This window comes from Oncorhynchus gorbuscha, linkage group LG14 (assembly GCF_021184085.1).
Source record: "Oncorhynchus gorbuscha isolate QuinsamMale2020 ecotype Even-year linkage group LG14, OgorEven_v1.0, whole genome shotgun sequence".
Classification (NCBI taxonomy): Eukaryota; Metazoa; Chordata; class Actinopteri; order Salmoniformes; family Salmonidae; genus Oncorhynchus; species Oncorhynchus gorbuscha.
In genome coordinates, this window is record NC_060186.1 from 12,111,357 (window position 1) to 12,129,339 (window position 17,983).

Here is a 17,983-nt window from a genome sequence, read left to right on the forward strand (position 1 = left end):
AACAGTGAAACAGTGCATCTCTCTCTCAGCCACGCATCCTCCGAGCCGTAACCCTCATAAACAGGTCTGTGTTAAAGAACTGGGTTACAGCTAGATCAACACAAAATAACTTAACTACAATGCTAAACCACCAGCTATAACATAGACGATCTCATTAAAGTAGCTCATTAAAGATGAGTATGTTGCTTGAACCCAGGGGAGATTGTAGAATAAGTCACAAGTGCAGCAATGCACACAGAACGTGTCCTCATCCAGACTCCCTTACGTATCAACCACACTTTCCCAGAGACCAATATACTGTGCTAAGTTTATCAGATAACAACCTCTGCTGTTGTGCTGCTCGGCGAGTGCCGAAGCCGTCTGATGTCCTCACAACACAGACGTCATTTGTACAAGTTTTTTTGGCCCACAGTCTTGGCAGGGCTCGCTTTGAAAGAAACACGCTGTCAACATCATTAGCTGTTTCTTTCACAGAGGGAACATTGTTCCTCAAAACCAGCTCAGCACTACCAGTCCTTTAGATATTGCACCAATTAATAAAAATGTCTTGGCTTGAAGAGATCCAGATCCCTTTAAATATACAGCGTATCACATACAGTTGGTGCTAATTTCCCACTGGACACAGCGGTCAGTTCCATGTCTAGTTTTGATTTACATTTGGTTGAGTTGTCAACTAACGTAAATTCAAGATAGTCTATGTTATAGCTGGTGGTTTAGCATTGTAGTTAAGTTATTTTTGTGTTGATCTAGCTGAAACCCAGTTCTTTAACACAGACCTGTTTATGAGGATTACGGCTCAGAGGATGCGTGGCTGAGAGAGAAATTCACTGTTGTTCGCTGTTTAAACCCCGAGCTGACAAGGTACAAATCTGTCATTCTGCCACCGAACAGGCAGTTAACCCACTGTTCCCAGGCCGTCATTGAAAATAAGAATGTGTTCTTAACTGACTTGCCTGGTTAAATAAAAGGTTAAAAAAATCATAATAATAATAATAAAAAAACAATTTAACGTGAAATTAAAAATGTCACAATGTCATTGGATTTAGGTTAAAAGTTGGGAGGGAAAAAAACCTAAATGCCCTGACGTTGATGACTTTTTACAAATCCAATCAGTTTTCCACATTGATGTACCGTCACCCCAATGCTTTGTATTAATTGAAATGACATTGGAACAATGTTGATTCATCCTGTTTTTGCCCAGTGGCTAGTGTCCCATTCATATGATTGCATTTGCCTTCCTTCACAGTAATTACTGTTCGGGGGTAATTCCCCAAGTGGTGTTAGTGGCTTACTTAACAATGACAGGGTGCTCCAGGAAAACCATCCCTGCTGGTCGTTTATTAGGTCCCGGTCTCTGTGGCTGGCTAGCAATAGGCTGTCATGTTTCCCTTCAACTCTGAGGTCAGCTGACCACCTACATCTTCACAGGCTACTTCTCACAGACGGTGAGAGACTTGGTGATCGCTAGGGTAATACATACGGGAGGCACGGCAATATGCCAGCCAAGCCCAGGAAAACCCAATCTATTATGATGTATTGATTGATGAGCAGATTAAAATGAAGGGTGTCAAAGTGCTGGGAGATGATGAGGCGTGTGAGGATAACATGGAGAATGAGATTGCCCTCAGGGCTTGGGTTTTAGTTTACGCTTGAAAGAGGTGTTCGAAACAATGACTGATTGATTAGCCATGGGTCAGGAGGAGCAGGGGAGGAAGAGAGAGACCAGATGAGTAGGATGAGGCGTACACGCTCCAACACAGTGGATGGCTGCCCAGGTCCAGCACATCAGGGGAGGAAGAGAGAGACCAGATGAGTAGGATGAGGCGTACACGCTCCAACACAGCGGATGGCTGCCCAGGTCCAGCACATCAAAGGATTTGCCCTATGTCCTCCTTTGATTGGCGTGGAAACTTAAAATGGATGCCATGTTTTCTAGACCTGAGTAACTGGGCCAAGTAGTCTTACCCTCGCTGCATCTCATTCATTCATCGTAAAATCCCCCAACAACAGAACAGCCAGGTGTCATAACCAGCCGGTTGGAGAGACTGATAATGACAGAAACAGGAACTGCGTGACAGTCTCTTAACAAAGCAAACTCAGACGTGCCAACATCACACATGCTGCTGCCGCCTCGCTGCTTTTTTAATGGTTCACCATGCCCTTGTCCCTCCCTCCCTCCTTCTTCCCTTCCTCTCTCTGGAAGAGGGGGATACATCAAACCCCTCCCTCCTTCATCCCTTCCGCTCTCTGGAAGAGGGGGATACATCAAACCCCTCCCTCCTTCTTCCCTTCCTCTCTCTGGAAGAGGGGGATACATCAAACCCCTCCCTCCTTCTTCCCTTCCTCTCTCTGGAAGAGGGGGATACATCAAACCTCTGCCTCCTTTGCTTGGCTCTGGTGATCCAGGAGATAAACACAGTTTGGAAATCTATAAAGCCAACTTCTCTGAACGCTGGCGGGGACATAGAGATTGGAGGAGACGTGGGGGTCAATACATCTATAGCTTATCACTACTTAGACTACAACAACACTGTCTGGATTGATGGATCAAACAGCGATTTTATCTAACAGCTGATCTCATGGAATAAAAGGTTGAGAGCAGAAGGATTGGGGGCGAGAAGAGTTCACCATGCTGTATGCTAGATGTGCTTGTCATAGTTCATCAACGGCACCTCAGTACCTCCAGGCTCTGATCAGGCCCTACACCCAAACAAAGGCACTGCGTTCATCCACCTCTGGCCTGCTCGCCTCCCTACCACTGAGGAAGTACAGCTCCCGCTCAGCCCAGTCAAAACTGTTCGCTGCTCTGGCCCCCCAATGGTGGAACGAACTCACTCACGACGCCAGGACAGCGGAGTCAATCACCACCTTCCGGAGACACCTGAAACCCCACCTCTTTAAGGAATACCTAGGATTGGATAAATAATCCCTCTCACCCCCCCCCCCCCCTTAAGATTTAGATGCACTATTGTAAAGTGACTGTTCCACTGGATGTCATAAGGTGAATGCACCAATTTGTAAGTCGCTCTGGATAAGAGCATCTGCTAAATGACTTAAATGTAAATGTAAACAACATGGCCAATACAAGTCTACGTTAATGGCCAATACAAGTCTACGTTAATGGCCAATACAAGTCTACGTTAATGGCCAATACAAGTCTACGTTAATGGCCAATACAAGTCTACGTTAATGGCCAATACAAGTCTACGTTAATGGCCAATACAAGTCTACGTTAATGGCCAATACAAGTCTACGTTAATGGCCAATACAAGTCTACGTTAATGGCCAATACAAGTCTACGTTAATGGCCAATACAAGTCTACGTTAATGGAGAGCTTCATAGCCCTCATTTTAGGATGATGAAGCCTCCTCAGGAATATCCAGGATAAGAAACAGATCTTGTTCACGCCTGTTTTCATGTGTGTGTCTTGTGGTTTGTTTGTTGGCACATGTAGGCCAAGGTCTGAGTTTTTGACAATAATGATCTCAATTTCAATCAGAACACCCTCATATCAAATCCCATTTTATTTGTCACATGTGCTGAATACAACAGGTGTAGACCTTACAGTGAAATGCTAACTTACAAGTCCTTAACCAACTATGCAGTTAAGGGAAAAAAATTATTAAGGAAGTATTTACTCAAATAAACTGAAGTAAAAAATAAATAAATAACAAATAATTAAGGAGCAACAATAAAATAACAGTAGCGAAGCTATGTACAGGTTAGTCGAGGTAATGTGTACTCGTAGGTAGAGGTAAAGTGCATAGATAATAAACAGAGAGTAGCAGCAGTGTAAAACTGGGGGTGGGGGGGACAATGCAAATAGTCCAGGTAGCCATTTGAGTAGCTGTTCATGAGTCTGTTCTCTCTGCTACCGCAGTCTATGACTTGGGTGGCTGTAGTCTTTGGCCTTCCTCTGACACCGCCTGGTATAGAGGTCCTGGATGGCAGGAAGCTTGGCCCCAGCGATGTACTGGGCCGTACGCACCCTCTGTAGTGCCTTGTGGTCAGAGGCCGAGCAGTTGCCATACCAGGCGGTGATGCAACCAGTCAGAATGCTCTCGAGGGTTCAGCTGTAGGACCCATGTCAAATCTGTTCAGTCTCCTGAAGGGGAATAGCCATTGTCGTGCCCTCTTCACGACTGTCTTGATGTGGACACCAAGGAACTTGAAGCTCTCAACCTGCTCCACTACAGCCCCGTCGATGAGAATGGGAGCGTGCTCTGTCCTCCTTTTTCTGTATGCAAATTTGAGTGGGTCTAGGGTTTCTGGGATAATGGTGTTGATGTGAGCCATGACCAGCCTTTCAAAGCACTTCAAGGCTACAGACGTGAGTGAGAGTCATTTAGGCAGGTTACCTTGGTGTAACCGGTGGTCTGCTTGAAATATGTTGGTATTACAGACTCGGTCAGGGACAGGTTGAAAATGTCAGTGAAGACTCTTGCCAGTTGGCATGCTTGGAGTATATGTCCTGGTAATCTGTCTGGCCCTGCGGCCTTGTGAATGTTGACCTGTTTACTCACATCGGCTACGGAGAGTGTGATCACACAGTCGTCCGGAACAGCTGATGCTCTCATGCATGCTTCAGTGTTGCTTGCCTCGAAGCGAGCACAGAAGTTATTTCGCTCATCTGGTTGGCTCATGTCACTGGGCAGCTCGCGGGTGTGCTTCTCTTTGTAGTCTGTCATAGTTTTCAAACCCTGCCACATCCAACGAGCGTCGGAGCCGGTGTAGTACAATTCCATCTTAATCCTGTATTGACGCTTTGCCTGTTTGATAGTTCATCGGAGGGCATGACGGGATTTCTTATAAGCATCTTGAAAGTCACGCTCCTTGAAAGCAGCAGTTCTACACTTTAGCTCAGTGTGGATGTTGGCTTGCAATCCTCCCCCTTTTTCCTCCAAACATAACGATGGTCATTATGGCCAAACAGTTCTATTTTTGTTTCATCAGACCAGAGGACATTCAAAGTACGACCTTTGTTCCCATGTGCAGTTGCAAACCTTAGGCCGGTTTTGGAGCAGTGGCATCTTCCTTGTTGAGTGGCCTTTCAGGTTATGTCGAAATAGGACTCGTTTTTATGAATCCAACCTAAGTGTTTGTAAACTTATGACTTCAACTGTATATACGGTCACTGTGGGGACGAAGTCATCGATGCACTTAATGATGAAGCCAGTGACTGATGTGGTGTACACCTCAATGCCATCAGAAGAATCCCAGAACATATTCCAGTCTGTGCTAGCAAAACAGTTCTGTAGTTTAGCATCTGCGTCATCTGACCACTTCCTTATTGAGCAAGTCACAGCTGTTTCCTGCTTTAGTTTTAGCTTGTAAGCAGGAATCAGGAGGATATAGTTATGGTCAGATTTGCCAAATGGAGAGTGAGGGAGTGCTTTGTATACGTCTCTGTGTGTGGTGGTCTAGAGTTTTTTTTCCCCTCTGGTTGCACATTTAACATGTTGGTAGAAATGAGGTAAAAACGGATGTGTTTCCCTGCATTAAAGTCCACGGGCCACTAGGAGCTCTGCCCCTGGATGAGTATTTTATTGTTTGCTTAGCGCCTTATACAGCTCGCTGAGTGCCGTCTTAGTGTCAGCATCGGTTTGTGGTGGTAAATGACAGCTATGAAAAATCTAGATAGAACTCTCTTGATAAATAGTGTGGTCTACAGCTTTTCATGAGATACTCCACCTCAGGCGAGCAAAACCTTGAGACTTCCTTATTAGATTAATATTAGATGGAACGAAAGTCCAGCCAGCTGTATATTATCCATGTCGTCGTTCAGCTACGACTCGGTGAAACATAAGATATTACAGTTTTTAATGTCCGGTTAGTCGGATAGTCTTGATCGGAGCTCATCCATTTTGTTATCCAATGGTTGCACATTGGCTTATAGGACTGATGGGCGAGGGGGATTCCTCACTCACCGATGGATCCTTACAAGCCACCCCGACCTATGTCCTCGATATCTCAGTCGCTTCCTCATGCGAATGACAGGGATGCGGGCCTTGTTAGGGGTCTGAAGTAAATCCTTCACGTCCGACTCGTAAAAAAAATAATAATAATCTTCATCCAGTACAAAGTGAGTCATCACTGTCCTGATATCCAGAAGATCTTTTTTCGGTCATAAGAGACAATGGCAGAAACATTATGTATAAAATAAGTTACAAATCATGAGAAAAAAGTATGTATCTCAGAGCATCGTAGCACCATTAGGTGTAAAAACTTTACTTATCCAGTTGCGGCCCACTTCTTGGAGGCAGGCCATTCGATTTTGTCTCTGCGTTACATTGGCATCGAACATGTCACCCTCCCTAGGAGAGGGGGTGGCCTTGATCATTTATTGTTAAAACGAGAGGCTGCCTGGATCTTTAATTTAAAGACCCTTGCGCCCTTCGGTCTCAACGTAGACTTTGATCTGAAGCCATTCTTGTGATCATTGTGACTTTGCCATTGTAATTGTTTGTAAGCTTGTGTAGTCAAATTAATCTATGATTGTATGTTATCCATTTGTTGTTTGTATGCTGTTCTTTGTATGACATTTTAATATTTGATTATTAACCAATGATATTAGGCCACTCTTGGCCATGATTACAGACACCTGTGTCTTTTGACACTATCATCCCGCAGTGTTTGTGATTAAACCCTGATGAAGACAGCTTGGCTGTCGAAACGTTGGCATTACATTTTTGCATCTGAGCTCCTAGAGTGTGCGGCTCTCTTTTATTTTCAAGCCTTTTTCCTCTAGTCATAATTAAACAACTCTAAACTGTCATCATTTCCTAATTATGAAGTCAGGAAGGGAAATGCTCAGGACTGTTTTTTTTTTACAAGAAAGCTGACAGGGAGAGAGAAGAGAGAGGTCTCTATAGACCTTCTCACCTGTGGTTGAGCAGTGAGATGCTGCTTACTGGAATGGGCTGCAGCATTGTGTTTGAGTTCATGTGATTCCAAAGAGCAACTGAGTTCATTTTCCATCTGCTATCCTCTGCTTACAGCAGATATGAATGTATTTGCATGACTCAGGATTGCATTTCATCTAAAATTGCTCCCACAGGGCAACTTGAAATACCAAACGCCTTCAAATTCTATCATTCATATTTGACGCAACTATAATTTATTCACAAACCAGAGTTTGCAGTGTTATTGATATGGCTCACGCATTTCTAAAAGACTGAAAGGGATTCAAGATGATTCAACACCATTCTACAAGGTCATGTACTTTGTATCTCGGCATTCTGCATCTTTTTCATGGATAAACAATTCTGACAGTGAGAACTCAATTGTGAATACACTTTCTGCTAAGGTTCACAGACCTGGGGGAAATTCAGCCCAGAGAAAGTCACTCAATTGTGGCTCTATAGAGAAATCATTGTTAGACACACCAAAGTTAAAGTCATGTCTTTCACATATGTACATGTATACATTAAGTACACAATTCTGAAACTAAATGCCCTGATTTCTAGTCTTATCTTTAGCGGTTGGTGTTTGCAGCAGAGCTTTTTCATGGTTCTCTGGCTTCAGGTTGTCGGCTGTTTGACTGCGTTAGGGAATCTCCTGCTTGTGAAACAGGATTTCTTAAACTATGGGTGGGGACCCAAGTGGGCACGGGCATGTGAAAGGTGTTTTCGCAGTTATGAGAATACATCTATCATCACACAGTATTTTGTTCTTAATTTGAGTCGTTGGATGACGATTTGGGTCACGGGAGAATGGTCAATTTCACACTTGGGTCTCACGCTGAAAAAGGTTTAAGAACCCCTGCTGTAGAAGATTAAGTTGTTGATATATAGATCTCTAAGCACTGGGGAGGATGAGCTTGACAGTGCCAGAGCTGCAATCAGGACCTCAGGGTCTGCTCCTCCTCTGTAGCAGCACTAATGAGCTCTATGGAACCAGGGTAATCAATTCTTAATGAACCGTGGAAAGACTTCTGTCTGTCACCTGACATGTCTACTGCTGCCATCTTAAATCCTACACCACCACCACCACCATCTCCTAGGGAGATTACAACCTAGCTAGCTAGTTACCATGGAGGTTTCTGGCACGATCTGACGTTTTAACGTGTCACTCTGATCTTAAAAGCACGTCTCGGCAGACATTTGGTGCACCACTGCTAAATGAATGTAGGACAAACACTGACATTTGATGTTCTTGTCAATGCTCTATTATAGCTTTATTTGAGCACATATGTTAACACTTGACCATAGCAAAAAGGTTGTCAAGCTGCAGTAAGACAAACTTAAAAATTACAAGTCAGTTGTGTCAACTTATTTTTACAATACTACAGTAGATGATAGCTACTTCTACAAGTGACCTACAATTAAGTTCTACATTTGGCATAAACCCACCTGCTTTAAATAAGTAAGCTTCTCTCACAATGAGCAAGGTTAGCTGAGTAGTATCAGAGAGAGAGAATGGAGAAAGAAAGTGAGAGACAGGCAGTATTTTCTCTTCTTGGGAGAAGCTTATGCTCCTTGAGATGATCACTTTCCCCTGCTAGGGGATTTGTCTCTGATCCCTTGTGCAGTGGTGGGTAGCCTAGCTATTTAGTGACGCTCCCTTGGGGACGGATGATACAGATGTAGGATCTTAATTTGATCACCCTGTTGCAGGAGAACTTAACTGCAATGCAGGAAATGTCAAACTTGTAGTTTATTTGAGGTTTATTAAAAACCTTCGGATGTTTGTAATTTCCACTTCAGATTTTTACTTACGAAAAATGTATCAACCCCTACAAAAATGTCCATTAATTATAATCCACATTTCCTATTGCTACAGGATTATTTTCCTGCTGTAGCATGCTGGCACTGTAGCAGACTAAACAAGATCTCTATTGCAGAGTAGAACATTTGCAGAGTACTGTAGAGCATTCATAGATTGTTCATTCTACCCACGATTAATTACCCAGGTAGTGCTGGCAAATATTGTGAACGCAAAACTCCCAAAGGATAACTGTCAAATTTGTAGGAATACACAGACAAAGCACACACACACACACACACACACACACACACACACACACACACACACACACACACACACACACACACACACACACACACACACACACTAGACAAAAGTGTTAAACAAATCAAAATATATTTAAAATTTGAGATTCTACAAAGTAGCTACTCTTTGCCTTGATGACAGCTTTGCACACTCTTTGCATTATCAACCAACTTCATGAGGTAGTCACCTGGAATGCATTTCAGTTAACAGGTGTGCCTTGTTAAAAGTTCATTTGTGTAATTTCCTTCCTTCTTAATGCGTTTGAGCCATCAGTTGTGTTGTGACATGGTAGGGGTGGTATACAGAAGATAGCCCTATTTGGTAAAAGACCAAGCCCATATTTTGGCAAGAACAGCTCAAATAAGCAAAGAGAAATGACAGTCCATCATTACTTTAAGACATGAAGGTCAGTCAATGCGGGAAATTCCAAGAGCTTTGAAAGTTTCTTCAAGTGGGCGGCAGCGTAGCCTAGTGGTTAGAGCGTTGGACTAGTAACCGGAAGGTTGCGAGTTCAAACGCCCGAGCTGACAAGGTACAAATCTGTCGTTCTGCCCCTGAACAGGCAGTTAACCCACTGTTCCCAGGCCGTCATTGAAAATAAGAATGTGTTCTTAACTGACTTGCCTGGTTAAATAAAGGTAAAATGAAATGAAAAAATTAAAGTGCAGTCGCTATGTAATTGTGTGCACCAATACAATAAGATCACAACATCTTTAAAACAAATTTCCCACATCTGAATAATAAGACTGCATATAAACCATCAGATCTAGTAATGAAATGTTATTGAAGCAAATCCCAATAATGGCATCTACAGTCATCGCAGATGCACAACCATGGGAGATTCTCTCCTCTTAGCACAGGCAGGTACAGGATGTGTCAGAATGACAGCCTAAATCTGGCACTGTATCTGCCACCTCTAATCCACAGGAAGATACATAAAACACCTCCTGCTCTGACGCCTTCACACCTCCTGACGTGCAACGTCTGCTTTCTGATTGATTTACCAGCTGACGGTTCTATTAAGAGGCATGCTATGCTGATCATTGGGAGCAGGGTGAGAAAGCACACATTTCATGCCTGGCAGGCGCACCATCTAACTTCCTGATGACTGCATTGGAGGCTTAAATGTCCATTGGCCCATTGTAAATAACATTACTCTCTAAAAGGACGGCGTGTGTGTGGCTGACAGCGGGGCCTGGTCCGGTGCTTTGCTGAATGGGGAGGGAACGGAGAGAGGGATGAGTTGAAGATAAGAGATAGAGGGGTGGGCCCTTTTTCTACTATACTGTGGGAGAGTCTCTGATCTGTGGAGTATGCTGTGGGAGAGTCTCTGATCTGTGGAGTATGCTGTGGGAGAGTCTCTGATCTGTGGAGTATGCTGTGGGAGAGTCTCTGATCTGTGGAGTATGCTGTGGGAGAGTCTCTGATCTGTGGAGTATGCTGTGGGAGAGTCTCTGATCTGTGGAGTATGCTGTGGGAGAGTCTCTGATCTGTGGAGTATGCTGTGGGAGAGTCTCTGATCTGTGGAGTATGCTGTGGGAGAGTCTCTGATCTGTGGAGTATGCTGTGGGAGAGTCTCTGATCTGTGGAGTATGCTATGAGAGAGTCTCTGATCTGTGGAGTATGCTATGAGAGAGTCTCTGATCTGTAGAGTATGCTATGAGAGAGTCTCTGATCTGTGGAGTATGCTGTGGGGGGCTCAGTGGACTTGCAAAGAGCTGGAGAAGTGAGCCGGCTTTCATCAGCCCCATTCACAACTCCTCTTGATGTCCCACCACACTACTACTGCTGTCCTCCAAAACTCTGACTAATGGCGCCAGAGTGAGTGTGTGTAGCTGGGACTCCCGTTTGGTCATGTTACATCATCTCCCTAATCATCTCAGGCCCAGCCAGCCAGTCCATCACACTACCACTGACAGGAAGGATAAGAGCTGGTTGATGCCATTAGCTATTGACTTTAGTGGTATTATGACACACACAGCAACTGCCCACTGGCTTAGTGCAAAACCTTGTAACGTTGTGAGTGGAGAGGGAGGCTAAGCTCTCATTTATGGCAGGTCATATTCAGTTCAGAAAGATTGGTGAAATATGTAGCCTGGTCCCAGATCTGTCTGGGCCCCGAGCTTGAACTTCTAATGGCATGGCTTTCTTCCTGACCTCATCTCTTGATAGTACTTTTCAGCATCAATATTTTAACTCTTATCTCTGTTTTTTTATGCAAATCCTTCTTTGTGACCATCACTTTCCATGTTCTTTAATGTGCTTCTATCTTTTCCTCCTTGCTGGTCTTCATCCCCTCCCTTAGTTGACATCTCTTATCCACCTCCTCTCTTTCTCCCAACAAGGCACCATGTGATGTCTCTCACTTGCCTCTATTTTAAAGAATTGTGAGAAATAAAGAGCCACACTGTGCAAAGATCCCCAACAGCCACAGTACTGTATGAGTGCTGTATTTAAACGCCAAATCATGCAATCTCATGCATAGGCACGAGTTGGGCCCAATCCCCAGACTGAGGGATTGTGACAGACACCTATGATAAATTAAAGACACGGTAAAGAGAGCGCACTCACACACGCCACACACACGCCACACACACGCCACACACACGCCACACACACGCCACACACACGCCACACACACACAGACCAACAAACAGTACTGCCTGTAAGCAGCAGAGGAGCCAGATGGTGACAGCAGCTGTCTCCCATCAGTGGAGCTTTGTGCTGTTCTGTTCTGCACAGAAACCTCTGGATCAATAAACCACGAGCAACCAAATGGGCCTTTTAATGTTTGATGTTAATGCCAGCTTCTGTCTCAGGGGGCCCATTGGGCCAGTACTGATTTCAGCAATGTGCGGCCACTTACCCGTATGGGCAGCCTAGTAGTCCAAACAGAGCCAGGAAACAGGTCGTTGAAATGCCTCCACAACACACTCAAGAGCACCCCTGGTTCCTTTGTTTGCTTGTGGAAGCCATATCCAAACGGAGCATGGAGCCCCTGCCGAATACATGAATGATAATCACCTTCCTGTGTGTTCAGGCATTTGCCTTGGTGAGGATCGGAAATAGGGATGGTCAGTGGAGTTCTTGTTTCCATCCAGGATGGCGAGCCGAGCACCAATCTGCTTCCTCACTAGAGCTAGACAGGCAGGCATTGTCATGCTGCCAGAGCCGACCCATCCATCACATCCTCCACTAGAGTGGAGAAGCGCCTGGCATTTGGTAGAAGTTGTCACAAGACTAGTGTGATTATCATCGACCGACCATGCAGTGTGGTTGTCACGGAGGGGGAGTTAATTAGTCCACAGTGGGGGGTGGTCAAGGCGACACAAGGGGGAAGGGAGCGGGAGGGAGGCTGGAGGGAAGCAGGGCGGATGGTCCAGCTGCTCCAGTTTGCAGACAACTACTGAGTGCAGACTGGGCATGTCTACCTGAGAAGTGCTGTGTGCAGTGGGCCAGTTAAGCAGATTATTCAACAGTGTTAATCGTAGTAAGGAGACCTCTTTAGGTATTGTATTGCTACAGCCTGCAGGGGCGGGAACATGTCAGTTGGTTTCATGTACATTTCCTTGAAAAACATACCTGCACAGAAGCAGACATTTTGAGAGCACTGTTCTAGCGTTGCTGTTCAAATGCCTGCAGGTGGATTGTTCTCGTCAGATGTTCAGCTTCTCCTCTGCTTTTAAGGAGAGGTGCCTCTCCGCTTTGTGCCATCTTTGACAGCCACTCCCAACAGCCAGTTACTCCTGGATGAGTCTGACTACACTGAGCCTCGAAGGATTTGACAATCAAACCTGGGATCTGTGGCTGCAATGAGAAAATAAAAGTACACTATATTTCCAATTACTACTCCCCGGGAACGTCTTAATAGCCAATTTCACAGTGACCTCAACATGACATATCTGAGAGAAGGAGAATTGAGAGAGATAGAGATTCAGTGAGTGAGTTGAATGAGGCAGCGACTGCCTGAATGCTGATGATGCATGTCATTGCCACGAGCAAAGTGCTGTGATGGATCAATAAAAGACAAGGAAGCAATGGGCAGCCAACAGGCCCCGAGCACTCAGACCTCTCATTGTCATCTCCAATGTTGACTCCTCACCACACAGCACTCCATAAAACCATGCTCTGCAGCCTTACGGCGGTATGGTACACTGTGATGCCATGCCATATTTCTTGACAGCACCTTCGGGGGGGGGGGTTTAGGCATCATACAGGCCGTGTTAGTCAGTTTGTTGATCACCCCCCTGTATAGTTTGAACATGATCAGATCTGTACCGTATTATGAAGACCGTATCCAGAACATCTCAGAGTAAGGCTGCCGATCTAGGATCTGTCCATGTAATCATACTCATTATGATCTAAAATGCTAAACTGATCCTAGATCAGCACTCCTACTCAGAGATAATTTTGTGGATATGGGCTCTTCCCTGTGAGAGAGGGAAACCAACCAAGTGGTTACCACTGACTCCCACCACAGTGATAAGCAGTGTCTTTCTTTCATGTGGAAAAACAAGGTGAGGATATGAACACCCAGCCTGTGCTCATTGGCCAGGGCTTCTGCTTTAACTCAGTCTGGGACGAGAATGCTGTGGAATCCTCCGGATAATCTCCATGCTGGTGTTTATATTCAACATGAATTTACAGCGAGGCTCCTGCAGCTATACAGACGGATGGTGTTGTGGGTCTCAGACCAAGCAGCATTAACACCATTCATTATGTTTTTTTAATCAGTGGTTTGTGTTACTTGCTACAGAGATGAGTTGAAGGATCATTGCCTTTGATGGATCACTGGTTGATTGTATGCACCCACTTTAAAGCCACAACCTGGAGTCTGTGTGCATTCTTTACCAGTTTAAATTCTGCAAAGTAACTTTCACTGTGATGCTTGTTTACAAGCTTGGGTAAAGTCTGATGTATGAGAGAGCATTACATGCAATCATGACATGCAGGTTAAAACTCAAATCAACTGTGCATCAATGATATTCATTTTGGGTGGCTCCAAACACATGAAACATTACTGGATATTTAGCTGGGAGATTAACATTGGGTTGTTATTTTACCTAACATTCATATGGTCCTCCTTTAAGATGGGTGTTTACTCCAAGGACTCATCTACAGATAAAAAGGGAAACCTAGTTGGTGTTTAGATATCTTTAATTAATCTCTTATCGTGTGTTTTTCAAGCACCTGTGTGGGTTTGTATCTTCCTGATATACAATAAGGAGGGGACTTGCAGCATCTCAAATAGAACCACGTTTGCGCTTGACACGTGCGTGTGTACATTTATTTTTGCAAGGCTTGTACATGCAACTATGGCCGGTGTGGTTTGCGTGTCTGGCTGTATTTTTTGTGTGGTCGTCTTTGCTCCATTAATATAGATTTTAAAGATAGTGCGACAGTGTATGATGGTTTGCGACAGTGTATGATGGTTTAAGACAGATAAACAAACATGGCTGTCATCTGCAAGGAGCTTTTGCTCATTTTGTAGATATATATTTGCTTAACCAACGTACTTAACCCCCGACATACACTTCTTATAAAACTGACGTCATGTATAACACTATCAACCACACTTAAAGCTAGAATCCGTAATTTAAACAATAGCAAAGGGCATCCCCGTCCGTTCTGCAAAGAATCTAAGGGATTGGGCTGGAGAAATGTAACCACTAAAATTCATAGACAGAGCTATAGATGCAAGGCCTAACCACCAATGATATCGAAAGCATAGTTTTAACCATGTTTTTAACTATACAGTGTTGGTTTACATTTACGTTGTTTATCAACATTGGAGTAAAACAAGCCTATAGTTAGGTTTCTGATGGGGCACGACTGTTGAACTAAACTCATGAGGCATTTATCAGTTATATTCTTCAAGAATCAATTGGCAGCCTATAATTTACAAGTCCAAGAATGGATGTAGCAACTAAGGATTCTAGCTTTAACACATTGTTTATTTCCCCTTCCTGGCTGATTGAACAGCTGGAATACAGAGATCTCTCTCTGGTTGTAGAACTGCTGAAGTTCTGAACTCCTTTACCCTTCAAGGAATCAATATGCAGACGGGGGGGAACTTACCCGCAGCCAGCTGTATCCAGCCGCAGATCTTGTAGACGGTGCCTGTGCTGCAGAAGAAGAAGAGCGTGAAGCAGCCGATGCATCCGATGACCAGCGCCATGGACATCCCGATGAAGACGGACGCGGCTTTGAAGGCGCCGGAGGGGATGGTGCTAAACTCCATGAAACTGCCCTGGCACGTCAGGTCCCGGGACAGCCCGTTTCCGATGCAGTAGTGGAAGAGGCCGAAGTAGCCGGCCTGCGGCGTGTCCATCCCGTCTCCAATCCAGTAGGGCTGGATGAAGCATACCACGTTGACTATAGCGAAGAGGATGGTGAAGATGGCCCACAGAACCCCGATAGCGCGGGAGTTCCTCACGTAGTTGGTCTGGTAGATTTTGGCAGCCTCGGAAGCGGGAAGCATGGTTGTAGGAGCCCCAGGCACCATCATTCAGTCTCTAAAGGTTTTTATATTTACGAACTGTTCACACACAGAGCTTGAATCAAGCACAAAGCACATCCCGGCCGCATCAATGTGACATGATCTCCCCGACTAAACTGCTCCCCTCTGGGCGAGTGTTCAGCCTACTAAAGCCTTGCACTGTGCTTGGGTCCGCCACAGTTTTCCTTGCCTTTATTGAATGGTAGGCTGGGTATCCGAGAGATATTACGAATAATACCGAGGAGGAATCTTCTGAATGAATGATCACTGAGATAACAGCATGTAATAATCACTGGGTGTTAATTCGAAACGGCCATGCATTTCGCAGATACGCTACAGCCATAGTAGGCTAAACAAACACCCTACGGTCAGAACTGCATTCGATTGAGGGCGCAGAGATGAATAATCCATGAAAAATGCTAAAGTCCACGGAGAGCGGCTGAGATCCCCCTTCACAGACGCGGCTACAACCTCATCTTCCACCGAATACCAATTTTCTCGAGGTGGAGGAGGTGCGTTTAACTGAGATGATGAAGTCGTGAGTGTTGACAATCTGCTCTACTATGCATCATGTGCTCTGCGTCCATATTTGACCAAAGAACACCTGTATTCCAGGCAGGCGCAGTCTGACTGTCACAACCGATAGACCTATCAAAGCCCCTCTTATAAAGCACCATGCGCAATACAGCCTATCTCCTAATCCCACTCTCGCATGCCCCAGAACAATGATGGAATGGGAGGCATCTGAAATAAATTCGTTAAATCTAAAAAGCAACAAAATCTAAAAAGATTGGCTCTGACTCGTGAGGCAGAATATTGAAGTCTCAGCTCTCTCTCTCTCTCGGTGTTGATCTGTGTCCACTGAAATAGGAATGCTTCTGTCGCAAAACAAGACGCGCTGGTATTTAGCATACAGTTAACATCAACAACAAGGGCAGGCTATACAACTAAACCCTGCGACATGGCATTTTATCACAAAGTCATGATAAAGGCTAATTGGCTCAACTTAATCATGATTCCAATGGCTAGGTAATCACTATAAATGCATCACCTGTTTGATAGCCTACTCCAAGTCTCCAACTTTGTGTGCTATGCAGTTGGCAACAGTATGCACAGTGCTCAGTGGTACGGTTGACGTGATGCTCTTCTTGTTGATCACTTGATGATTCTGAAGTGGCTTTGACTGCTCTGCCAGTACCTTCTCTCAGTACAGTCTATTCTTATTCAGGATTATCCTTCTCAAAGCTGCATGTGGCACGGTAGAGGTAGCCTATAGGCCTAACAAGGAAAACAAACAACATGTACACATGAATGAAAGCATTTTATGTTCATTATTTAGGAGAAGGCTTGTGGTTACAATTATTTTGAAATTGAGAAAAACTCTATATTTACAGTAGCATACCTATGAGTTTACGAGTGGTGTAAGACACATTGAATCATTCTCAATGTGAAAAAAAAACAAAAAATAGAAATTACAAACTTCATAGCTGTAAAAGAAGACAAGGAGCCCATCCACACAGACTCTGAGCAAAGTGTGTGTTCAGGTTTCCTAGATGGGTGACCCGTTGAAAATCATGAAAACTATGGAACCTTGCGCTAGAATGATGTCTGTCATCCTGTCAATTATAATTCAGCAATCTAACTTTTGGTGTTAAAATTAAGTTATTGTCAGTTAAAAAATATATATAATAACCATGTAAACATGTATTTCTCGAAAATCAGATGTATAGTACTGTCCCAATTCCTTATTATCTAATGGTGTTTGAATAGTGGCACTGGGACCTTTTTCAGCTACAAAAATGCACAAAATAAAACTTTAATAAATTTAAATGTAATTTCCTTCATCCGATAATCTAAAACATATTGCAATATGTTGTTGTAGTTGTTCATAACAACTCAAAATAAACGATAGAGGCTATATATCACATAAACAGCATAGGATGATGGTGGAAGGAACTGGAGGAAAATAACAACGGTAGGGTCAAAGGATCATGACATGAAAGAAAGAGAGAATAGAAAAATTTATGATTTAAAAAAATGAATGTATGAAAAGAACAGAACAGGATCAATTCAAAGGTGTGCAGACTCATTTTAGTTCGATTTTTACAAAGAGCTTGGAATCTCCCCAAATCAATATTCATAGGGCATGGGGTGAGTCTAGTATAAGGTTACTGTCACAAAATGGTGAAAACGGAGCGTGTTTTATACAGTATATAGGCCTAAGCCTTTACAAAGCCGTATAAATGATTTCACAACAAGTGCCAGGTGAAGTGGGACATTAATGCATTTCTAATGACAAAATGTTGTCCCACTTCATCTACTAACTAGCCTGTAGTGTCCCACTGTAAACGCTATGGCCCCATAGCCAGGAGTAGCCTACCAGCTTTTCCCATCAGGCCGCCGATACAGATCTGTATAGGGATCTACCTGTAATTTACCAACATCAACATCTTCGGTCATTTGGGTACTTA

At 44.1% G+C, this 17,983-nt stretch overlaps 1 protein-coding gene across 1 annotated transcript in view; it reads right to left on the bottom strand.

Annotated features, from left to right (window-relative positions):
- LOC123994444 (LHFPL tetraspan subfamily member 3 protein-like) overlaps positions 1 to 16,630 on the bottom strand; it is a 38,878-nt gene extending 22,248 nt beyond the window's left edge. The window contains exon 1 of the mRNA XM_046297039.1: positions 15,092 to 16,630. Coding sequence (XP_046152995.1) covers positions 15,092 to 15,521 — 430 coding nt within the window. The 5' untranslated portion in view covers positions 15,522 to 16,630. The remainder of the gene's footprint in view (positions 1 to 15,091) is intronic.
- Between the last annotated feature and the right edge of the window lie 1,353 nt (positions 16,631 to 17,983).